This window comes from Monodelphis domestica, chromosome 1 (assembly GCF_027887165.1).
Source record: "Monodelphis domestica isolate mMonDom1 chromosome 1, mMonDom1.pri, whole genome shotgun sequence".
Taxonomy (NCBI): Eukaryota; Metazoa; Chordata; class Mammalia; order Didelphimorphia; family Didelphidae; genus Monodelphis; species Monodelphis domestica.
Genome location: NC_077227.1, coordinates 12,208,099 through 12,233,577, shown reverse-complemented (window position 1 = coordinate 12,233,577; position 25,479 = coordinate 12,208,099). Strand labels below are relative to the sequence as shown.

The 25,479-nt window shown below is 46.5% G+C and overlaps 1 protein-coding gene across 1 annotated transcript in view; it reads right to left on the bottom strand.

The window, feature by feature from the left end:
- Positions 1-3,313: 3,313 nt before the first annotated feature.
- Positions 3,314-25,479, bottom strand: part of LOC100022761 (putative neutral ceramidase C) — a 69,338-nt gene continuing 47,172 nt past the window's right edge. Inside the window, 12 exon segments of the mRNA XM_056795570.1 lie at positions 3,314-3,839; positions 4,841-4,929; positions 9,246-9,305; positions 13,454-13,600; positions 14,232-14,327; positions 14,455-14,550; positions 15,684-15,723; positions 18,190-18,284; positions 19,150-19,265; positions 20,802-20,883; positions 23,340-23,444; positions 24,603-24,689. Of these exon segments, the coding sequence (XP_056651548.1) occupies positions 3,650-3,839; positions 4,841-4,929; positions 9,246-9,305; positions 13,454-13,600; positions 14,232-14,327; positions 14,455-14,550; positions 15,684-15,723; positions 18,190-18,284; positions 19,150-19,265; positions 20,802-20,883; positions 23,340-23,444; positions 24,603-24,689 (1,203 nt within the window). The 3' untranslated portion in view covers positions 3,314-3,649.

Sequence of the window (25,479 nt, the reverse complement as noted above, 5' to 3'; positions counted from 1 at the left end):
AGGGACTTGTTCTGAACGAAGCCATCGTAGGAATGTACATAAGGGATGGGGGGAAATATGGATGGATAGTCTTCGAGAGGAAAGGAGGAGCATTTGGATACACTGACTGCAGTCGCGGCTTCCTTCTCCACTTTTCGGTCACTGCCATCGCCTTAAGACTATGTTCTAGAATTCTGCCAGCAACCAAAGTCAAGCACGCTGGCCTACAGCTAACAGTCTCCACTTACTTCCCCTTTCTGAAAATCATGGTGTGCGCCCTTCTCCAATATGAGGGTACATCTCCCATTCTTTTTCTATCAGATATCACTGGCAGGGGTGGCTAGCTGGTTCAATGGATAGAGATCCAGCTCTGAAAATGGGAGGTCCTAGATTCAAATCTGGCCTCAGATATGCAACCTTGGACAAGTCACTTAACTTTTATTTAAACCCTTAATTTCTGTCTTGGAGTCAATACTGTGTATTGGTTCCAAGGCAAAAGAGTGGTAAGGGCTAGGCCATGGGGGTCAAGTGACTTGCCCAGGGTCACACAGCTAAAAAGTATCTAAGGTTAGATTTGAATCCACCCAGGACCTCCTGTCTCTAGGTCTGACTCAATCCACTGAGCCACCCAGCTGCCCCCTCACTTAACTCTTATTGCCCAGTCCTCACCACTCTTTTGCCTTGAAACCAATACTTGTATCAATTCAAAGATGGAAGTTAAGTGTTTTTAATATATACATGCATAAATATATATATATACATACATACATACACATATACATGTATATGGAGAGAGACCGGAGAGAGAGAGAGAAGAGAGAGAAGAGAGAGAAGAGAGAGAAGAGAGAGAAGAGAGAGGAGAGAGAGGAGAGAGAGGAGAGAGAGGAGAGAGAGGAGAGAGAGGAGAGAGAGGAGAGAGAGGAGAGAGAGGAGAGAGAGGAGAGAGAGGAGAGAGAGGAGAGAGAGGAGAGAGAGGAGAGAGAGAAGAGAGAGAAGAGAGAGAAGAGAGGAGAGAGGAGAGAGGAGAGAGGAGAGAGGAGAGAGGAGAGAGGAGAGAGAGAGAGAGAGAGAGAGAGAGAGAGAGAGAGAGAGAGAGAGAGAGAGAGAGAAGAGAGAGAAGAGAGAGAAGAGAGAGAAGAGAGAGAAGAGAGAGAAGAGAGAGAAGAGAGAGAAGAGAGAGAGAGAGAGAGAGAGAGAGAGAGAGAGAGAGAGAGAGAGAGAGAGAGAGAGAGAGAGAGAGAGAGAGAGAGAGAGGAGAGAGGAGAGAGGAGAGAGGAGAGAGGAGAGAGGAGAGAGGAGAGAGGAGAGAGGAGAGAGGACGAGAGAGAGAGAGAGAGAGAGAGAGAATCACCAGCGGTGGTTCAACACTCACAGCTGCCAGTCCTCTCACCACCCCAGGAAGCAGTTCACCTGTGACTAATGATAGAAGTTCCTCAAGGGCGGTCAGGCGTTCTCCTATATCTATCAGCCCCCTGTTAGCCATTTTCATTTTGTCTTTTCAAAGCCAAATGCCATTTTCCTTGACAGAGGGAAGAGAATTCGAATTCAGCCGTTCTGCCTTTTCTTCAACAGGTTCTCATCACCCCACTCACCCCCAAACAGCAGTCTGGTCCATTCTTTCAACCTTCTATTTTCCCCAATAAAGCTAAGAAACATAGAGGCTAGATGATGTGATTCCACTGGGAAAGGGAGCTTCTGGATGAGGAAAAACCCTGTGCCAATGTAGAGAGACACTTTTTGGAGAGGTTCAATTGATAGCTCAGTGTCACACAGACATTAAATGTCAGAGGAAGGACTTGAACTCAGAGCTTCCAGATTTCTCAGCCAGCTCTATCCTCTATGTTGTAGTGACTCTCGAAATTTTTTTTTCTGTAATGAACAATAAAGTTTACAAAAGAGATGGAAGAAAATTTAATGGCTCTCTAGCCTGACTCCTTTATTTTATATTCAATAACCTCTGGTGGGGATCACTAGGTGGCTCAGTGGATTGAGAGCCAGGACTAGAGGTAGAAAGTCCTGGGTTCAGATTGGCCTTTAGATACTTCCTAGCCGTGTGACCCTGAGCAAGTCACTTACCCACCAATACAGAGTTTTGGTTCTAAGAAAGTGAGGGGTTTTTTAAATTTTTAAATAAGCAAATAACCCCTCTGACTACTTGTTTAACTTTAGCTCCAATTCAAAGGCTGCTTCTCCAGAGGGTGGTTGTGATCCATGGGTTCTAGTAACCCTGCATGGGAAATCTTGCTACTGTAGCTCAGAAGCCCCCATGGGTGTACTTTGTATTCACAAGCAGCTGGTATACTTAATTAGCTTTTAGGGAAAACATTTACTAAGCTAATGTATTAGGATCAGCTAATACCTCTCCACACGTCTGAGTGTCCCACAAATCCACCTAACACACATGGGATAAGGAAGCTCCAACTTAAAACATGGCGGGCATGAGGCACCTGTGCAGAGAACAGCCCACAATTTCTGTGGAGTCTTCATGAATCTCCCCTTGGGTCCAGCATCTTCTCTCAAGGCACTCCGTTGGCCTCCCCAGGCTGGCCTTCCTTGAGCTCCTGACCCACACAACCCTCTGCTAGAAGGGCTCGAGCTCCTTTAAGCCAGCTTCTCCCCCAGCTGGCCAGATTTCCTCATCTGAGATGCTGGGTTTCAGCTGCTTTTCTCTGCTCCCAGCTGGATTTGCTCCCTCCTATTCTCATGGCCTGGGATTGGGGAGGAGAAGAGAACGTCCCTCCCTTGGCTTGCTGCCCTCTGCTACTAGGTGGAGGGTTTGGCCTCCACAAAGCCCTTCCCAGCCTCGACTCCTCAGCATGAACAAATGGCTGTTTCCATGGATAGACCAAAGAGACATGACTGATTATCTCAGATAATTCCAATATATTTCCCAGGTGGTATCAGTTGCCTTCATCCAGTGGCCAAGACCCAAGAACCCTCTCAAGTGGGCCAAGGACTTGTTCACACATTGCTGGGGAGCTGCAGGGAGAGAAGAGAATAAGCACTTATTTGGTACCTGCCATGTGCCAGACACTCTGCTACCTGAATTATAAATGCCGTATTTCTCATTTGATCCCTACAGCGACCCTGAGGCCTTAGATCCTATGATCGTCCCCATTTTACAGCAGAGGAAACTGAGGCAAACAGCAATTAAAGTGCCTCGTCCGGGCTCACTCAGCTAGTGAGGAGGTGAAGCATCTAAGGGTGTATTTGAATTCATCCTCCTGATGCCAAGCGTGCTGTGCCACCTGGCCGGAAAGTACATGATCTTATGAGATTCACTGGCGGTCTCACCAACTACGCCCATGGACACACACACACATATCCAGAAAAGTAAAGGAAACTCCATGAATAAATTGTTTAATTGTATTTACAAGTCTTCAGTCCTTCTCCAGGCTCCAGAGGCTTCTCAGAATGGCCTCAGCAGCAGATCAGGGATGAAGTCCCTCCTTGGCTTTATCCCGGAGCTTCCCATCGCTCCCAAAGCCACATCTTCACATGGTGCCCAGCCCTGTGCCCAACAGCCTGGAGCGGGTGCACATGCCAACCCTTCAGCACTAAAGTGTTCATCAGGAAAGGGCGGAGGTTGGGGGTCAGTGTACTGGATGACCCCATTGCAGAACGTGGGACCCTGGAGAGGACGCCTCCTGTGGCCGGCCCTGGCCCCTGGCTACGGAGCCACCACTTGGAAAGGGTCCGAGGCACCGTCGAAGGCCAGAATCTTGGCTGGCTGCAGGAAACTCTGCTTTCTGTTGTGCCCAAAGTAGTGGATCCTGTAGAGACCTGGCGGGGTGGTGCCCGCAATGTGCCACTCAATCGTCACATTGCTCAGACCAGAGGACCCTTTGTGCCAGTAAAACCTGAGGGTAAAAAGGAAAGGAAAAAAGAAACCTTTACCTTGTATTTTAATGAAACGAGATGCTGCTAGAATATCTGAGAGAAGATGAATAAAAAAGCAAGTTGTCCATAACTCAGAGGTGGTTCAGTGGTCAAGTGCCAGGGTTCAAATCTGATCTCAGATACTTCCTAGATGTGTGACCCTGGACAAGTCACTTAACCTCCAAAAGCCTAGCTCTTATTATTGCTCTTCTGCCTTGGAACCAATACTTAGTATGAATTCTAAAACAGAAGTTAAGGATTTAAAAAAAAAAAAAAACAAGCGCTATGTAAAATAATACAAATGGAAAGAACCAAAATAAGAAATTAAAATGCTGAAAACCATTAAATTATAATGACCATGTTTGACCCCAAAGAAGAGATAAGAGAATTCTCCCCTTCCTTCCCTTCTTTTCAGAAGAGGGAGAATATGGGCATGAAACAATGAAGATAAGAGTAAACTTGGGTGATGGCTTCCTTAGTTGTACCGAATTGTGAGGGCTTTCCTCCCCTTCTCTTTTTTTATTCTTTGCCAGAAGGGATTGGGGGGCAGGAAAGGACATAAAATGAAGATGATGTAAAAAGAAAAGAGAGTAATAAAAATTCTGAGCATGATTCGGCCTCAAATTTTACGGCCTGCCCCCTCCATTCCTTGCAGGCATTCTGCTGTGAGCCCCTCTGCATTTCACTAGGCTGGCACACATAGGACCCATCCTAGAGTAAGCCTCAAAGCCCATCAGAGCTTGTGCCCTCTGTTGAAAGCCTTATAAGAAACCAGGGCCAACCTAGGGCCAAGGCGAGCCAAGAAGACGGCTCAGGATGGAACCAGCCACAGTAGAGAAACCCAAGGAGTCTGTAAGACAGTGGGTGAGCCCAGGGCCAACCATTCATCACCAGGCAGCCAAGGGGGCTGATCTATTCCTCTTGCCAATCTCTGCTCCCAGAGCCAACTCTTCAAGGGTTAAGAGACAGAACAGTGACTCACCTGGTGTCCCACGAGGCATCATTAAGTACCACCTGCCACATTGCTGAAGAGTCCTCATATTTCTCAACTGTCAGGAAGTTGTGATCTGTCTAGAATACAATAAGGAGAATGTTTGGACACTGAAAATACTCAGGGAACCTCCGATCCCCTCCTGGAAAGAGGGGCTTATGGGTAGGAAATACAAGTGCTGATTTAAAAGGAAACCATAGAAACAAGCAAGGACAGGGAAGAGGATCCAATGGGTGGAAGAAGGGCCATCCCTTGTGGCTGCTCACAATTGTGAAGATGATGCCATCAGCCTCCTTCTAGGGCAAATTGTGCAGAGAGGATCCAGTCTGGGTAGACAAGAGGGACCAACGACTTTCTCTCTCCTTCTCACTCTCCCTTCTCCAAAGAAGATCCCAGATTTGTTGGGCTCTTAATCATGTTAACCTCCTCCCTTCCCTCCAGATTTGGGTTTTTCAAAGCTTTGTTTCTTAAGCCATCAAATGTGTTAACACTTTTGATGAATGTAAATATTACACTGGGTGCCATATTCCATTTAATACTTAGGAATTGGGGAAAAGAGCTTATTCCTTTTTCTAGAGATACAAAACCCTTGATTCAGACTGAACCTGAGGGCTGGCCAAAGTAGGAGAATAAGATTGGCCTGTTACAAACCAGTAAACTCAGGATTCCCACCCCCTTTGGGGTTTTATAAAATCAAATGGGAGCCACAGAGAGTACCAGAAGCAGGGAGGGCTACTGAGTTAGAGGACTCAGGGAGCAGGTCATTGCTCCCCAGGGGCATAGCTTTCCTTTTCTGAGAGATCTACTCATGGGACAGAAGGGAAGCAAGATGTACACACTCGCTCCCTGAGTCCTCTAGCTCAGTAGCCTGCCCCACTCCTAGTACTCTCTGTGGCTCCCATGTGCTTTTTTGTACTTTCCTGGATCTGGGTCTCCTCAAACAAAATATCAGTTCCTCAAGGGCAGGGACTGTTCCCATTATGCATTTGAATCCCACTGAATCAGGTTCAATATGCCTGAGACTTGAAGAGCTCTGGGAGGAATCCAAGAGCTTGCTGAGGACCATGATGTAGGGCAAGCAGGTAACTTAGTGGCTAGAGTGTCAGACTTAAAGTCAGAAAGACCTGAGTTTGAATCCTGCCTCAAACCCTTCCTGGCTGTGTCTCCCTGGAGAAGCTTCCTCATCTGTAAAATGGGGATAATACTAGCAGCTGACCTCCCAGGGCTGTGGGGAGGAAACAATTCAGTATGTAGGAAGTGCTTTGTAAACGTTCAAGCACTCCATAAATGCTAGTTTACAGTTACTGTTGTTGTTATTATTCTATAGAGGGAGACAGAGGCTTGGTGAATGCAGAGTCCTGTGAGAGGATGCCAGGCTCTTCTTCCCTGCCCACTTTTCCAGAGACCTCATCAGGCCCCCAAATGCTAACAATTTACACGGAGGTGTCAGAGGCACTGCTTTCACAGTGGCCCTCTCAGTGCTGGGGTTGCTGGTTGTCCATAGCAATGGCACTGAGCATCTCTCCCTGCTGTATGGCTCCCATGGATATCCAGGAGCCAATTATCCTGACCTTTCCAAGCAGCCCTTTGAGATCCTCTGGAAAAGCATGATGGACAAATTATGCAAGTTGCATCAAGCTTCATTAGCCATGGCTCTCACCGGCTTTTGGAAAAACTGGCTCCCTGAGAGGTCCCGAATCCCCCCACAGGCCAGCTCTGGGCCAATAACCACCCCATGAAAATTACATTTTTGTGGCTGGTCAGAGGTGGGATGGGGGCTTGGAAGAAAGGCAGAACCACAACAGAACTAGGGTCCTGTGAGGCTGGCTCGCCAGCAGAGGATGACTCCTTAAGGCAGTAAGATCTATGGGTCACTGATTAAATGAAGATCACAGAGAACTTTGTCATGATGCTACAAGTAACACCACCATGACACCAAGTTTTCCAGCATCTTGACTGTAATTTCAGGGGCAGAGGGAACTTCAGGTATGGAGACTCCCCATCCCAATGGCCAACAACAAGCTGTGAGTCACTGAGAATGCTTAGAGAGACATGCAGCACAGAGCTATCAGAGGCAGGATTGACATCGAGGGCTTTCAGCCTCCCAGGGAGCCCTGAATGCCCTACACCACACTGAAGAGGCTTTGAAAAAAGAAACCAAATCTATACATTTAATCAAAGAATCAGCAGGGTAGCAGAGCAGATCAGGGGCTGCTCTGGGAGGCAGGAAGGCTGAGGGGGACCCATCCCAGTTGTTGGACCTTTGTGTGGTCACAGCCACATCATGAGCCTCTCATGTCCCAAACAGCTCTCTAAGCCTCCCACCAATGGAGGAAGTGACCATTTCTAGTGATAAAGTAAGGTCCTGAATGCCAACAAAGCCACAGATCTAGACTATAGGTATGGGTCTATGATTGAGATATAGTTGTATTTGTAGAGGTGTGTGCATGTACACATGGATATTGTATGTATGTATACATATATACATACATGAAATGCAGTTAGTGGACAGAGAAAAGACTTTGGAGGCAGCAAGATCTGGGTTCAAGTCTCATCTCAGACACCTTTTGGCTATGTGGGCTTGAGAAAGTTAATTAGCCACTCAGTACCCTAAAGAGTTATCAAAGACTCTTGGTGTACAGCAAGTGTCAGTCTACATTGGGAAAGAGTCTCCTTCCCTGGGGTTCTCCATACCAATGACATTACAGATCCTAGAATCCCCCTCAAAAAAAGTGTGTGTACACACTAGTAGGTGTACATGGCATGTGTGTGCGTTATATTTAGATTTGCATGGAATTATCATGCCTTGCTCAGTTAATGAATTTATCACTGGGGTAATTCCCTCAATTGCCTCCTTTGAGAGGGTACTGAGGAATGGAAGGAAGTGGGCCAGATTTTGTCTTAAAATAATCTGGGAGCACTTTGCAGCAGTTATTTACAAACTGTCTTCTAATTTTCCTGACATCTCTCTTTGGAAAGGTCAAGGTCTAGGTATCTTCTTCCCAGCTCAATAAGTCTATCCATAAACTAGGAGGATGTTTCATCACCAACTTAAGACTCTCAAACTTGTTCCATGCGCCAAATGTAAGGGTAAAAATAAGGGGTGAGAGAGAAAGTGGTACATGCAGAGACAAGAGCCAGAGCCCCAGCAGCTGGCCTACTCGAGCCCCAGCAAAGACCCCTCCTGGTGTGGGATCAGCCCATTTAGATCCCAACCCATACCAAGTCATAAGAAAAGGGAACCCTGGAAAGAGTAGAGAATGCTGGGGGATGTAGTTCCCAGGGTACAATTTTTTAAAAAACATACACATGTATGTGCCCATGTGTATGCCTGGGGCACATGTGTGTGCATGTCATCCCCTGCATTAGACTGTGTGCTCCTCCAGGACAACAACTGTCCTTTGTCTCTTTTTACATCCCCAGCACTTAGCATAGTGGCTGGACCATAGATGGCACTTCATAAATGTTTATTGATTGTTATACTATGTGCAGGTCTAGTACACATGCTCATATACATACTCTCCAGAAACACTGGTTTAGCTGGACCAATGTGTCATCGATGTGGGAAACTCTGAATGAAATAAGCACATGTTTTGCATATATACTTATGGGTGGAATGAATGGATTACAGAGACAGAGAAGGAACAGGGAAGAGAGAGAGAATGACAGAGTCAGAGGAAGAGAGGGAAGGAGAGAGAGAGGGGATGGAGAGGAAGGAGGGAGGGAAAAGAAAAGAGGGAGAGGAGGAGAGGGATTGGGAGTGGGAGGGATGGGAGGAGGGAAGGAGAGAAAGGGAGATAGATAAAGGGATAGAGAGGGAGAATGAAAGGAGAGAGAGAGAGACAAAGAGGGGGGGGAGAGAGAGAGAGAGAGAGAGAGAGAGAGAGAGAGAGAGAGAGAGAGAGAGAGAGAGAGGAAGAGAGAGAGGAAAGGAGGAAGAAAGAGAGGAAGAGAGGGAGGAAGGAGGAAGACAAAGAGAGAGTGCAAAAGCACTAAAACCTCACCACCACACTCCCTCAACCAAAACCATTTCCTCCTCCAGTCTGCCATTATGGATGAAAGTCCCAGGGTGCTCCTCAGGCTCTTTAATGGGATCACCCCCTTGGAAGTCTCCTATCAGCCTTTTACCTCCTGGCTTCCCACCGGCATGTAGGAGGAGCAGGACCTAAGATAAGCAGACTTGACAGGCTGAAGGTCAAGGACATGAGCCTCCATCCCAAGGGCCCATCATCCTGGGGTCTGTGAGTCCCCAAGGATCAGTGTCCAGGCACTGGATGCCTCTGGGCGTGGGGGAGGGACAGGAAAGCCCAGGAAGGGGGGCACCCCAAGAACGTGCAGGAGAGCTGACTTCACAGTTTTCCTGCAGACCCTCTCTGTACAGTATTAGGATTCTCACCACGTTTTCCGCTGAATACTTCGGGTTAGCACCAACAAACATGACCTCAGCCACTTCACCCTGAAGGAAATGGAAGTTATCTGGTGAGATATGACAATGAAATTTTTTTAAAGCATGCAGCTTCTATAAAGCACTTTAACATTTGCAAAGTACTTTACATGTATCTCATTAAGCCTCATAACAACTGGGGGGGGGCAGTACGTGCAGTATGACCCTCAATGTACAGATGAGGAAACTGAGGCAGGCAGAGGTGAAGGGACTTGCCCAGGGCCACACAGATGGCGAATTGAATGTCTGTAGCTGGATTTGCACTTTCCTCTTCCTGACTATAAGCCCAGGGCTCCATCCTCTGCACCATCAATATTGCATCCATATTTTATGAAGCTGCCAGTGTCCCACACCTCTCAGGAACTCATATTTATTTTGTATGAGAGAAAGTATGGCGTCGTGACTAGAGAGCTGGCCTCAGAGTCAGAGGTTCAAATTCAAATCCTGCCTTTGGCTCATGCCAAGCTCCATCACTCTTGGCTGCACCAGCGGAGGGGGAGCCCTGAACCCCACCTCAAAGAAAGCTGGCGCCCACACCCTGCCCCTAATTCTGGATGGACTTTGATGTTTACATGCCATCAGTGTAATTCCTGGCACAGGACTCAGCACACAGGAAATGCTTAATCCATCCTCGTGGAAGGATTTCTGTAAAACAGAAAGGTTGGGGACTCAGGAGTCAGAGAACCTGCATTCAATCCCAACATGACACTCACCACCTGTGAGACCTTGGGTGGGTCACCTACCTCTCCCCATTTCAGTTTCCTTATTCATTGAATGAATGGGTCAGACTAGAAAACTCCTCAGGTCCCATCCACCTTGCTCTAGACAGACTCAGTTTACCTTCCAAGGTCCCCACTGGCTAAATAGACTCTCTGAGAGTCAATGTATAGGAGAGAATGAAAAGTCATTAGCAAAAGTTGCCAAGAACCAAACTTAGCCTATGAATCAGGCAAAATGTTCCTACCAGGGGATAGAGAGCCAGCCCTGGAATCAGGAGGTCCTCAGTTCAAATCTTCCTAGCAGTGTGACCCTAGGCCAGTCACTTCACCCCTATTGCCTCCACCCTTACTGCTCTTTTGCCTTGGAATCAGCACGCAGTATTGATTCTAAGATGGAAAATGAGGTCATTTGTTGTTGTTTTTTTTTACTGTTCCTCCTGGGTCGGGACCTTTAGCTCTGTCCCAAAGGTGGACGGGGCATCTCTGGGCAGGAGAGCCTGGATGGCCATTTGTTGGGCACGTTGTTGTGGGTCTAGCTGGTCACAGAGGTCATGTCCAATTCTGACGTTGGGAAATTGGGCAAGTTGATGCTTGTTATTCAGCAGCGCCATTCAGAGCCGTTAGTTATCCACACACTCTGCCAGCCTCCAGGGAGGGCCCTACAGAGCCCACCACGGGCTCCCCAGAAGCCTGAGCCCAGCTCCGGCATGAGCTGACACGAGAGGAAGGGAGGCAAGGACGGTGCTCATTAAAATCCGTCCTGGAGCGCTGAGCATCCCTCAAGGCCCAAGACTGGGCTGCAGTGCCTGGAGAGGGAGTCTTGCCATCGACTCTGAATCCTCTCAGCCCCTTTAGACACAGCCTCGGGCTCCTGCCTGGCCTTCTCCCAAGCCCAGCGTGCTTTACCGAGGAGGAGGAGGAGGAGGAGGACGTGATTCATCTGGCCGAAGAAGGCTAGCGGGTGACCCATTTCCTGTTCAGAAACTTCTCTCAGGTGGGCAGGTACATACAATAACCCCAAATATTACCTTTTATAAGATTTATGAAGAATCACTAGAAGTAAAGGAATAACAAAATAAATCCACGTGCCCAAGCTCATCTACCTGCTCACAAAGCCCGCCCCACCAAACCTGCGACAGGAAGACAAGAGCAAGAGAGGCAGGAAAAGGGAGAATTTATATCCTGCCTACCTGTACCTAAGGACAGGAAGAGAGTGGAGTCCTGGGAAATGGAGTTCAGGGATGCAAGATTTCTAATTACACAAAATAAAACTGGATTTGAAGTCAAGAGACTTGGGTTCGAATCCTAACTCACCCAGTCACCAGGACAATGCCTGAAATGACAAATGCACATTACTTGATGGGCTATTTCCAATGTGGCTTTAAGCCAAGTTTCCTCCCCAATCTAGCCTCCAGTCTGCTCCTCTGTAAAACGGGAGGGTTGAACGAGGTGACTTCTAAAGCACCGTCTGCTCACAATCAACAATCCTGTGATTCTATCCATTTATCTGCTCAGAGTCAAGGGCTGTGGAGAGGGATGGAGCTGATTTTGTACCAAAGACTCCATTTTCTTCATTCCTGAAGGAAGTTTCTTATTAAACAGCCCATGTTCTGAGTGTTCGACACACAGAAATGATTTCTCAGTCATCGTTGGGAAAGTCCTTTTAATGGAGAAAAACGTTTTCGATTTTGTGGTAACAAAAAGGAACGGGCCAAGAGGGTCTCTGAATCCGACAGAATCTCAGAGCTGGGAGGGACTCCCAAGGCCAGTGAGGTCAGCATTCTTGAGAAGAGATCCGCCGTCTCTGCTCCCAATGGGGAAGGCTCAACCCTGACTCTACCCCCAAGGCAGCCCACGCATTCCACTTTGGGAGAGCTCCAGCCATTCACTCCGTCCTCACGGCAAGTCTGAATGGATGCTCTGAGCCTACCATTTTTAAGTCATGGTGCCAGGGAAGACTTAGGAGAGTCCCTCGGACAGCAAAGAGATCAAATCAATCAATGCTTAAAGAAATGAATTCAGACTATTCACTGGAAGGACAAATGCTGAAGCGTGGCCACAGGATGAGAAGACAGAGCCCACTGGAAAGGACCCTGATGATGGGAAAGATTGAAGGCGAAAGGAAGACAGGATGGCAAAGGATGAGATGGCTAGACAGGGCCATGGAAGCAAGGAACATGACCATAGACAGACTTCAGGAGATTGTGGAGGAGAGAAGCCTGGAGGGCTTTGGTCCAGGAGGTCACCAAGAATTGGATACGACTGAATGTCTGAACCACAAAACATCCACAAGTAGCTCCGGGACCAAGCAGAAGAAGCACCATTTCACGGACTGAAGCCTCCTTCCTTTCCTTACCTTCATGCATCTCCTGTATCCAATCAGCTGCTAAATCTTGTCATTTCTACCAATTTTTCCCCATCTCTACTTGCACAGCAGCAATATGACCCCCGTCGCCTCTCACCGGGGCTATTCACTAGCCTTCTGGTTCATCTCTCGGTCTTATCTCTCCCCAGGCCAACCCATCCTGTAGTCAGTTATTAACCATTTATTAAGTATCTGCTATGAGCCAGGCACTGAGCTACATGCTGGGGACACAATTGAGACAAAAGACAGTCCCTGCCCTCAAGGAGCTCACTGTCTAATGAGGCAGACAACAAGCAAACCATCATGTATAAACAAGCTCCTTATAGGATAAATCAAGAAAATAATTAAGAGAGGGAAAGTGCTAGAATTAAGAGAGATTGGGAAAGGGGCAGCTAGGTGGCTTAGTGGATAGAGAGCCAGGCCTGAAAATGGAGGTCCTGGGTTCCAATGTAGCCTCAGATACTTCCTAGTTATGTGACTTTGGGCAAGTCACTTAACCCCCATTGCATAGCCCTTACTGTTCTTCTGCTTACTGAAGATGAAGGGTTAAAAAAAATAGAGAGAATGGGGAAAGCTTCCTGTAGAAGGTAAGAGTTTATCTGGGACTTGAAGGAAGCCAGCAAAGCCTGACAAGGAGGGAGAGCAGCCCAGGCAAGGGGGCAGCCAGGGAAAATGCTAGGAACAGAAAGATGGCGTCAGGAACAACAAGGAAGTCCGGGTCACTGGCTGCCAAAGTGATTGTCCCACAGGTTGGATCATGTCATCCCCCTGGACTCAACAAATGCCAGTGGCTCCCTATTGTCTCCAGGATCAACTATAAATTCCTCTGTTTGATCCTGGAAAGTTCTCCAAAGAGTAGATCCCTCTGTCCTTTGCCATTTTCTCACTCTTTATCCTCCTCCTTCTCACACACTGCGTATCAGTCATCTACTCAATGCTCTGCACAAAAGATGATGCTTTATTTATCTCCCACCTCCAAGCCTTTATACTTTCTGACTCTCTCCCACACCACCCCCAATACAGGCACAAAAGCTCAGAAATAAGTCAAAAGGATGATGTGTCTTTAAGGTTCTTACCCCATGGTACTCTGTTTTTGGTGGCTGCAGCACATCCCCAAATGCCATGCTCCCTGGGGCTTTATCGGGTGTATTGGGAGTCAAAGGTGTCATCAGCCCATCAAAAAAGGGTGGATCCGGCCCCTGGCTTAAATTAGCAACCGTGTCCTACAGAAGAGTAGAAAGCATTTGCTCAGTGTATGGGAATCCAATGCATGAATGCCCACTGAGAGGCCCTGATTTGTAGGAACGCCCCTCCCATATTTCCTTAAATATCTTTGAACAACATTTCCAGGGTCACAGTCGATGTTGGTTACTAGCGATATTACCATTATTATGACCATAATTAGTGCCTTGCATTAGGGAAGAGTTTTCCTTAAGTACTTATAGTTGTCTCTATGCACTTTAGATGAATGCACGGTTATTTATTGCATATGAAATGTCAGTTAAACTCATGAAATCTTCTATTTTGGCCCTTCTGATAAACCCTTTTGCCGAAGTTTTAGGGAGTCAAGTCCTTTGGAGACGATGGCCCTTCCAGAATGAGATCCATCATTCGGCTCGTTCCAAACTATAGAAGAGCAATGGCTAGCCCCAATTCACCAGTCCCTCCTCTATCTCCACTAACTGTCTTTGAACGTGGAAGTCGGGCGATGTTTAAGAAAAGAAAGTCGTTCTCGTTTACAGATGCGCGACTTTTAAGAGAGCAAGAATGAATTGAGAGCAACTGAAATAGAGAAATGAAAACACGTGGAAGTATGCATTTTCCTCTCCACACAAATGCAAACACCAGCATTACCGTGGCGATGGCCCTGGCGAGACCGCTGAACAGCTGGATGTATGCCGACAGGGTGTGGGGACCATAAATCGTGGATGCTGCCTCATATCGCTGAACCTGTGGGATGAGGATAAAGCCATCAGTAAGCCCATCATCCATCACTGTTCCTTTGCACAGCCCCGGGGGGTGTGCGAACCAATTCAGAGAAGGTGGCTGGAGAGCAGCTGGGGACTTCGGGGCTCACCTGGTATTCTTCGTAGGTTGTGATGTAATGGGTATAAACATTGCAAAGTCCTGCAATAACCACACTCATGTTCTGCCTCCCGTTCATCTCAAATTCCTGGGCAGAGGAAGAGGAAGTAGAGAAGAGAGAAGGACACAAGATAGACATTTCAGGGTGGAACCCAGGCACGGGACAGGCAGTCACCATTCTAGTCTGCCTCATCCTTCCCATCAATCAGCTCAAAGTTCTGGAAGTGACTCTAACGCTCAAATAGAGCACAGGAGACTGAGCAATTTCAGTCAAAAATGAGTCCTTAACTCGGGGGTTCAGGCAGAACGCTCCAGGTAATCCTGAAAATACTGACATCTGCTTCTATTGCACTTCATCAGTTTTTAAAAAGAAGTGTTCGATGTTTCTTAAGACATCTACTGTGAGCAAGCCAGACAGAAGCTTCTGCCTAGTTAGGTATAAGATTTCCTTAGAGTGTCTCTGAAACAAAATAGTCACAGTCATAGCTGCCATTTCTATAGTACTGTAAGGTAAGTTAAGTCAACAAGCATTTATTTATCGAGCACTTGCTATGTGCCAGGCAATGTGCTAAGTGCTGGAGATACAAAAAGAGTCAAAAGACAGTCCTTGAGAGCCTACTGTAAGATTTACACATTTCTTTCCCCTTAAAGAGCCCTTTTAGAGGAGAGAAATTTGCACAAAATGAGCATCCCAAATTCAATTCACCCATCTGTGGGTTATACCAGAATGCCTCCCTTTTCAAATGTGTAAGTGACAGGATGTGTATTTGAGGGGGGGGGAAAGTCAGTCTCATTATGTCCAATAGGACTTCCTACCTCTGATGCTAATTAACCACGAGGCCCTGGATATGTCATTTAATCTCTCAGTGATTGCTCCCTGGGATTACCTAGTCACAGACAACTTGGAATCTGTTCCCTCACCAAGAGATCCCCAGGTCCCAATCATTTGTGCAGATTCAAAACATTAAAAATATTCCCCTCTGCAGTCAAGGCTAATGACAGCCAGCTAAAATCTTCATTATGTCCTCAATTTCCTTAATTGTTTTTAAATTACGCCCCTTCCTCCTTAACACTTAATTGCTGACTAACACTCTTAAAATTGTTCCTGCTTCCCCCGGTGTTAAAGCAGGACCATAAGAGAAGCAACCAAAGAAGAAAGACCTGAAATTCTATCCCTGGACACAAGGATTCAAATGGCAAGAATGTTAGTTTCTCACTCACCTTTTGAATAGCCTCCCGAAACCGCCTTCCAGACATTGTCCTGAGCCATAAAAAGAAATGTTTGAAAGCAAAGGAAGATATCAGGGTAAGCAGAGAGAAATGAAAGCACAAAAACAAGCCTTACCATCAACCTGTTTCAACCCTCAGAGTTTTCACATCCAACCTCCTTTCTCCCACCCCCACATTCAAGCTCTGCTAAATCACTGACTTTCTGCTAGTGTCATCCCCTCTAAGGCTCCCTTCAGTCTCTTCTATATCTATATTATATGTACTGATTTCTGTGATTGCTCTCTTTCCCATTAAAATGCAAGTGTCTTAGAAAAGTGGACAATTTTGATAGCATACAATTTTATACAATCAAAATCAATGCAACTAAAATTAGAAAAAAGGTAAGAAATTAGGGAAGGGGGGATCTTTGGAGTAAGTTACACTGATAAAGGCTCATTTCTAAGATTATAGAGAATTGAATCAAATTTATCAAAATTGTAGAAATAAGAGTTATTCTTCACTTAATCCCAAATGCCTAACCCTTAAAGCTCTTCTACCTTGGAACCAATACACAGTATTGATTCTAAGAAGGAAAGGAAAGTTTGAAAAAAAAAACTCTGAGGTATCATCTCACACCCATAGATTGGCTAAATTGACAGAAAAGGAAAATGACAAATGCTGGAAGGTCTATGGGAAAATAGGCACTTTAATACATCCTTAGTGGAGCTGTGAACAAGTCAAGACACTATGGGAAGCATTTTGGAACCTTGCTCCAAAATCTATTCAACTGTATATAGTTTGACCCTGAAATCTAGGTCCTCAAACGAGTTTAAAGAAGGATGAAAAGGACTCACATGCATACAAATAGTTATAAGAACTTTTTTGTGGTGGCAAAGATTGAAACCTGAGGGGTGCTCATCAATTGGAGAATGGCTGAACAAGTTATAGCATATGAATTTAATGGAATACTATTTGTTGTAAGAAATAAAGAGCAGGATGGTTTCAGAGAAACCTGGGAAGATGTGTGTGACTGATGCAAGGTGAAATGAGTAGAACCTGAAGAACAATTTCTAGAATAACGATAATATTATAGCATTTTTAATATTATAATACAATGTTAACAATGATTGGATTTTGTTTCTCTTGCCCTCTCAATGAGGGTGGAAGGAAAGGGAGAGAATTCAGAAAGATGAAGTAAAATTCATGTTTAAAAAAAAAGGAAGATAAGCTCCTTGTGGAAGGGACTATTTTGGCATTTTTTTTAGCAAATATCTAACTCAGTACCTAGAACATAAGTCCTTAATGCTTGTTGCCTGATGATTAATTGAGGATAGCTTGAGGCAAGGGGAGATGGTACAGTCTGTGCCCAAGGGAGAACTCACCAATGTCACTGGCAAAGGACTATCAATGTTTTAAACGCCAAATTCATTTATCACAGTGTGTACAATGCTGGTTGGTTAAAATGCTATCATCTATCAGTCAATCAGCAAGCATTTACTACTCATCTACTATGTGCCAAGCACTGTGCTAGGCACAGTAGAAATAATGACAAAGAATAAACCAATGTCTACTCACAAGAAGCTAGGATTCAAATGGGAGAGATGTATAAAAATCTGTGGAATAGAAATATCATCCCAAAGCTTCTTCCACACTGTGTAACATTAGTTGGAGTTTCTCAAAGGCTAGATAACATATTTTTACTGCAGCATTGATTCAATCCATGATGACAACTATTTCTCTTTTCCTTAGTGCTTGCTATTAGGACTGAGGATTATCTATCCTCCCCTAAATCACATTTGTGTGCCCACAGCCTGACTGAGGTCTGCATTTCCACTGATATTATCTACAATTGATGCCCAACAAGAGAAGGCAAATTTACATTCTCCAGAAGCTTTCTGAGTTTAGGAGATTTTAATCAGCTAATTGCTCCTTGAGGCTAATTCTGATAGAACCAGATTCCTGACAGGGAGCAGAAATATCAAGCCAAACATCCTTTGTCACCATCCAGAGTGACTTCAACAACAAGTAACATAAAACATTTAAATCAGAGCCAGTCAAAAAAGAAAGAAAAAGAAGGAAGGAAGGAAGGAAGGAAGGAAGGAAGGAAGGAAGGAAGGAAGGAAGGAAGGAAGGAAGGAAGGAAGGAAGGAAGGAAGGAAGGAAGGAAGGAAGGAAGGAAGGAAGGAAGGAAGGAAGGAAGGAAGGAAGGAAGGAAGGAAGGAAGGAAGGAAGGAAGGAAGGAAGGAAAAGAAAAGAAAAAGAGAAGAGGAGAAGAAAAGATGAAAGGAAAGGAAAGGAAAGGAAAGGAAAGGAAAGGAAAGGAAAGGAAAGGAAAGGAAAGGAAAGGAAAGGAAAGGAAAGGAAAGGAAAGGAAAGGAAAGGAAAGGAAAGGAAAGGAAAGGAAAGGAAAGGAAAGGAAAGGAAAGGAAAGGAAAGGAAAGGAAAGGAAAGGAAAGGAAAGGAAAGGAAAGGAAAGGAAAGGAAAGGAAAGGAAAGGAAGAGTAAGGATGGAACATACGTCAGCTCTCCAGGCAGGGCTGCTATCGCCAAGGATCCAATAGTTAGGATTTGAACATCGACAATCTCAGGGTGCCAGAGGTGAGGTTTCGACATCTTAAGGATTAAAAAAAGGAATAACGGTTTTGCTTTTTATCCTGTTGGATGAATGGTTTTCTTTTCCCTCTGGTAACTTTCTCAATAGTGGATCTTATATTGGGTTCAGAGTCATGAAGACTTGGTTCACATCTACTTCTGGAGCCCATTAGCTGTGGGACAGCCCTCGTCCTTGCCCAGCTAAGTCACCTGTAAAGATGGGGATAGATTGTGTTGATCAGGTGTCCCATTCCCACTTTATGCAGCATTCAGGATACTCTGGCCCTGAAAGCTTTATCAGCTGAAACACTTGTCTATTGAACAAATATCAGTTGATCAAAGACATGAAGTGCTGACACACCATGTCATACCCTGTGGGTCTTCCACAAAAGATCAAGCCAGTGTGGAACTCAGCAAAATCCAATTCTGCCCGTGCAGACAAGAGAGCCAGGCCCCTGGGCAGGAATGTGGGGGAAGGAGAGAAAGTTTTGTTTCAGTCTCTCCCCCTTGAGCAGAGGGGAACATTGTGAGCTTTACAGAATCAGAGGGTTTGGGCTTCTCACCAGCATCCTAACCAGATCCAGAATAGGAATAGCTAGTTGGAGCATTACTGTGTCTATAAGTACAAATACTTCATTTGATCCAAACAACAACCCTGGGAGGTAAGTGATATTTTTCTCTCAATTTTACAGAAGAGTAAATTGAGGCATTCAGAGGGTAAGTGACTCAAACAGGGTCACATAGCTAGTAAGTGCCTGAGGCGAGATAGAGATATAAAATTCTTGCTGTGATCACATAGCAAAACCAAACTGTATGTTTTAATAGATATTTATCATAGATCCCATTGAAATCCATAAGGGAATGAGGGCAGACGTGTTTCAAGTACCTGGCCCGTACTGAGGAGAATGGGCTTGGGTTTATGACAGTCCTTCGTCTCATTGGATGGCTCACCCAGGATCTGGTCACGAATAGTGTCCCAAAAAGGGTCTCCTTCAGTTGCACCTGTGGGAAGCCACATACTACATGAGCTACCTGGAGTATCTCCCCTCTTTTGTGTCTTATCAAGTCACCACTTTTCAAATGCTTTATTGGCTCATCCCAAGTAGTTTTGGCTCTAATCATGCCAATCCTTGGGCTTAAAGAAGAAAAAAGTCAGTGACTCCCCTTTGCTTACTGAATAATGAATGTAGCAAGTTGAGTCTGGCATTCATTCATTCATTCATTCATTCATTCATTCATTCATTCATTCATTCAATCAAGCAGTCAGGCAGTCCTCAAGTATTTTTTGACCCGCTAACTGTGAATGGATTGTGCTGGGGATACAAAGACACCACAGGAAATGGCTCCTTCCTCCCTAGTCACCTACATTCTATTCATCAGAAGCATTTTATTCCCTCCAGACTCAATGGGAAAGATTTTCTGGAGGTCAAAGAGAATGGAGACAAGAGCTGTCTCTTCCGAGTGTATTCCTGCCCCATCTCAAATGCCTGTGCCCACTTGTCCTTATGAAAGCAGAATTGGAAGTGGACTGCTCTTTTCCTTACAGAGTCCCCAGATGCCTGATGAAAGGCAACAGGCTTGGGACCTGTCTGTACTTCTATTTTTGTTGTTGAATCTTTTTTCAATCATATCTGACTCTTGGTGACCATTTGAGATTTTCTTGGCAAAGATAATGGAGCATTCATTTTACAGATGGAAACTGAGGCAAGATGACCCAGATAGTAAAGGACTGTGGCCAGATTTGATCTCAGGAAGATGAGTCTTCCTGACTCCAGATCCAGTGCTTTAACCACTGAACCATCTTCCTGCTATCTGTACTATCTTTTCTTTATGGTTATTTTCTCTTTATGGTTATGACTATATTATATTTAGTATATGGCTTACATGTGGATTCTAAACCATAGATAAGTGAGCTTAAAACCATGCTATTTTAGAGTTGAAAGGAATCTTGGCGATCATGGAATCCATTCCTCTAAATTCACAGATGAGGAAGGTGAGGTCAGAGGAACTTACCATTGAGTTGAGGATTGTCCGTCCTTTCCCCCTCAGGTCAAAGCTAGGAGTGCCCATTCTCTTTACTCCCAGGCTAGGTCCCACCCCCCATCCCATCCCTCCACATGCTTGCCTCTGGGATGTCTGCTGTCCATATGCCCCAAGTTCCACACATGCCCCTAGCTCTAGCCACCCTCATGCAGGAATTTAAATGGCTTTTGACTCTGGGCCTGTGAAGGGTCGTACCCTACTGGAAAGAATGCTATATTTAGAGCCAGAGGACTCAGCTTACACTCTGGTTCTTCACTTTCTACCGATGTGTGTCAACATCAGCTCCCACACTCCCTAGACCTCTGCTGCCCTTCTCTGTAAAAATGGCGGAGGGAGGATTGGTTGGGTGATCTCCGGAGTCCCCACCAGCTCTGAATCCTCTGAACCAATCAAATAGCCATAAACGGTGAGCAAGATGAGTAAAACCCAAGCATTAGCATCCTTGCAGTGCATACGCAACTGACCCTTTCTGGTCCCTGATTCGGTCAGTCTCACCTTGTGTAAAATTGAGGATGCCGACGCCATCGATGGTACCAGCTGCAAAGCTGTAGCCAAGGGCGGGTTTACACGTCTTTGCCTAAAGGAGGGGTTTTCACCAAACAAGAAACACAAGTTCAGCTGCGTAAATAATCCCACTTCTTCCCAAAAGTGCGATTCAGTGAAATAGATATTTATTTGTGAAGCACCTAGAAACTGTGTGGGGAATCCAAAACAAAAAGAAAAGGCAGCCCGTGCCTTCAAGGAGGTGCAAATAAACAAATACAGATAGTTGAAGAGAGGGAAGGCAGGGAGAGAAAGCCAAGAACTGGGGAATGAGGGAAGTCTACCCTGGGATGTGGCTCCTGAATGGATCCATGATGGAAGGCAGAAGCTCTAAGGCGGGGAATAAAGAACATGGGATGTGCATAGGCTTATGGGCAGGAGATGGAGTTTGGGGTGGAATAACTTGGCCAGTTGATCTGGAAAAGAGAGAAGGAAGAGGAGGAATGTATTCTCTACTACACATAAATGCTTTAATGAACATGGGAGAGTAGGAGGAAGCCTAGCGGGAATATGAGGGCTTTAAATGTCAAACTGAGGGTCTTGGTTTTCTACTAAAGGGAATGAGAAGCTGGGGATGGTTCTGGAATGAGGAAGTGACGGGGTTAGACTCAAGCCTTAGGAAAGCGACTGTAGATGATGTAGTGGAGAGGAGGGAGTCTAAGAGGCAAGGAGACCAGCTAAGAGGCTCGTGCCCACTCCAGGAACTAGGATGGTGAGGGACATCGTGCATCTGCTGCTCTGCCTGGTTTTAGCTTGATGGTACAATGGAGACAGCACCAGGCCTGGAGGCAGGAAGACTCAGTTTCCTGAGTTCAAATCTGGCCTCAGACACTTCCTAGTTGTGTGACACTGGTCACTTCATCATGTTTGCCTTGGTTTCCTCATCTGTAAAATGGACTGAAAGGGCAGTTAGGTGCCTCAGTAGACAGAGAGGCAGATCTAGAAATGGGAGATCCTGGGTTGAAATCTAGCCTCAGGCACTTTCTACTTTTATGACCCTGGGCAAGTCACTTTGCATTGCCTAGTCCTTACCCTCTTCTGCCTTGGAACCAATACATTGTATTGATTCCAAGACAGAAGCTGAGAGGTTAAAAATTTTTTGATCTGGAGAAGGAAATGGCAAGCCACTTCAGTATCTTGCCCAAGGAAATCCCAAATGTGGTCACAAAGAGTTGGGCACAACTGCCGAGTACTGGTTTCGGCTCTAGGGCACCAAATGGCCCTCCCAGGATAAGCTCATCACCGCTAGTCTCACCACCATGCTGCTGACTCAAGTTATGCCCAACACCACCTCCCCCAGCCTTCCCTCTTCTCTAATTGGAGAGCTGGAAGGGAAGGAGGACCAAACTCCTCCCAGGACCTACCTTTGTGGAGGGCAGAGTCTGGCCACTCAGCTCACCCACTTTGCATTTGCTGATTTGGGCATTTGCCTAACTAGGCACCTCCTGGTCCCCCCCTCACTTCCCTGCTGTCTCCCCCAATCAGCCTGGGAGCTCCCTGAAAGCAAGAACTGTCTTTCCTTTTGTTCACTTTATCCCCAGCACTTAGCCCAGTGCCTGCCACGGAGTAGGCATTATCATAGATGTTTATTGGGTTGGAGATGAGATGGACAAGACTGGGTGGTTACAGAGGATGAGAGAGAACAAAGAATGCTGTGGTTGTTCAGTCACTCCAGATGGGTCTGACTCTTTGTGACCCATTTGGGGTCTTCTTGACAGACACTGAAGTGGTTTGCCACTTCCTTCTCCAATTCACTTTACAGATGAGGAAACTGAGGCAAACAGGGTGAAATGACTTGCTCAGGGTCACACAGCCAGTAAGTACCTGAGGCCAGATTTGAACTCAAGAAGATGAGTTTTTCTGATTCTAAGCCCACTGCCCTATCTACTAAGCCCCTCAGCTATCAACTTGAGTGACTGGAAGGATAGAAATACTTCCAAAAGAGACCGAAATGTGGAGAAGAGGTGGGTTTAGAAGCCAAGATGGCGAGTCCTGTTTCGAGATGTCGATGATACCTCCAGGTAGGGTTATCTAGCTGGCAACTGAGAGCAGAGGCTAGTGGTCAGGGGAAAGAAGACAGAAAAGAAGAGATTAAACAGATGGGAACATAGAGAGCAGCTCAATATGGAGAAGCACATGTGGGTAGTCTACAAATAGCGTGTGTGTGTGTGTGGTGGTGTGTGTGTGGCGGTGTGTGTGGGTGTGTGTGTGGGTGTGTGTGGTGGTGTGGGTGTGGGTGTGGTGTGGGTGTAGGTGTAGGTGTAGACACCCAAATATATATTATCCCTGGACCGAGGCCTCATGTACACACACACACACACACACACACACACACACACACACGTGTATGAAGACTCTGTCCAGGGATGACAATGAAGCCCATGAGATCTGATGAGAGGACCGAGAGAAAGAAAAGGGGAGGGATGGAGCCTCAGCGTGTAAGAGACACCCAACGGGCCACCAAGCAGTGCCTAGCTGAGCGACACTCACCGTGTGTGTGGAATTGAGCTGAACGGTGACGTCCGTCATGTTGACCCACTGGTGAGCCGCAGACAAAGGGCCGGTGATCTCCTGGGAGGCTGCGGCGTACAGTTCCTGAAATACATGTGTGTGAGGGAAGCAGATCCATTCAGGGATGTTCCATAAACACGCATTGAGTGTGCTGACTCTGGGCTCGCCTGGGCTTACAAGGACCTGATCCCTCTCTTCATGAAACTTCCATTTTCCTCGGGGAAGTGCGTGGGCACCCACCGATAAAGAAATACAAGGCGCTTAGGAAGCAACATGAAGCGACTTCAAGGGGAAGAGGGCGCTGAAAATGGTGGGACCAGGAAAGGCTCTGTGTGGGAGGGGGTTGGTGCCTGAGCTGAGCTCTGAAGGAAGCTGGGGACTTTTCAAGATGGTGTCCAGGAGCGGGAAAGACGCTGGGCATGGGGGCTGAGCCAAGACTATGAGTGAGAGAAGACAAAGGACGTCATCCTTGGCAAGAAGCCCACGACCCCAAAGCTGGAATCCAAGGCTGTAGACCACATCCTCCTTCTCTGAGAGAAGGGCCCCTAGGAGAAAGAACACTGGGCTGGAATTCAGGCATTAACCTGAGTTTGAACACTGGCTTTGACACAAGCAATCAGTGTTAAGTGACTTGCCCAGGGTCCCACAGTTAGAAAGTATCTGAGGCCAGATTTGAACCCAGGTCCTCCTGATTCTAGGCTTACCACTATCCATTGTGCTACCTGGCTGCCTCAATCCTACATGAATCAATGGATGAAAAAGCATTCAGCATCATGTTAGACTTTGGGACACAAAAACAAAGGAGTCAGTCCCCTCTAATATCTCAAGACGCTTCCATTTCAATAGAAAGAGAAAAACACCTAAAGAGGAGAGGTGGCCCAGGAAGAGAGCTGTGATCTGGGGTGTCCCAGGGAGGGAGAGGGGCTGACAGCCATTTCTGAGCCTTGTGGGATTCCTGGCATTCCAGCACTGATGTGATGGCTGTTTGCAGAACAGAAGGTGAGAGGCAAGAAGGACTGGGGGAAGGCGAGGTCTGCTTGGGCCCCGTCTCCGCCGTCCAGTCATCTCTGGTCCATTCCCCTCTCCCACAGCTTCTAGGCACATCTGGAAAGTGCTGACTTTCTGATCATGGCTGAGCTCTTAATTACCCTGCCTGTGGGGAATGAAGTCATTCAGGGGCCTGGGTCATTGCTGAGCTGGCTGATGGGAAGTGTGTGGGCAGCCAGCGAGATCCCGGCTTACCTTGGCTTTCTGATAAATGGTGTCTCCAATGATCCGGGTGCTGTCAAACATGTCCTTCCCGGGGCCTGTGGCCATGCACATTTTGGACTAGCAGGGGAGCAAACAAAACCAGGGCTAGTTGCAATAAAAAGAATCTCGGAAGGTGGCAATATTCGAGACTAGGAAAAGCCATCAGATGACCCCATGGTCCCTGGAAACCCCCAGCGCTATGTTCTGCCCCGCCAGTGGCTCCGTTCCTCCCTCCCATCCCACAACCACTTTGCTCTTTCTTTCTCAGAGAACAATCATGAAATGGCCAGGTCACCCAGCGGCCCCACAGCACTGGCAAGAGAGCATATTGCAAGGAGAGACGTCGCTCTTCTCTCTGAGGCCACGGGACCTTCAAGTCCGTTCTTTTCTGGTCTGTGTGTCTGGAATGGAACCTCTCCAGCTTGGCGAGTTTCCAAAGGTCCAGAGAGGTCCTTGACCTTCCAGCATTCCACAGTCAGAGAGCACGAGAGCTTTGGGAGTGACCTTCAGGCCCCCGGCCCAACAGTCATGGAGGGATCCAACAGAAATATCACCTTGGGATGGGAGTCTGATGGGACCATTGCCCTGGAGGAACTCAGCAAGGTTGAGCTTACTCTGCCCAGAGACTGACATTGTGGAGGGGAGAGCATGAACCAAAGGGTGGGGGGAAATGCGTGTACGTGTGTCCTTGTCATGCCTGCCAAGTCAATATCTCTTTCTAAAAGCTCATTTCTGTTTAGTGGCTAAATGGAATCAGGACATTAGTCACAGGCCATTGGGAGAACACAGCCAGTGAGCCCTTAAGCTAAATGGCAGTAGAGAAGAGATACCCACAAAGCTCCTCGGGGTTCCCCATGAACCTGAGAGG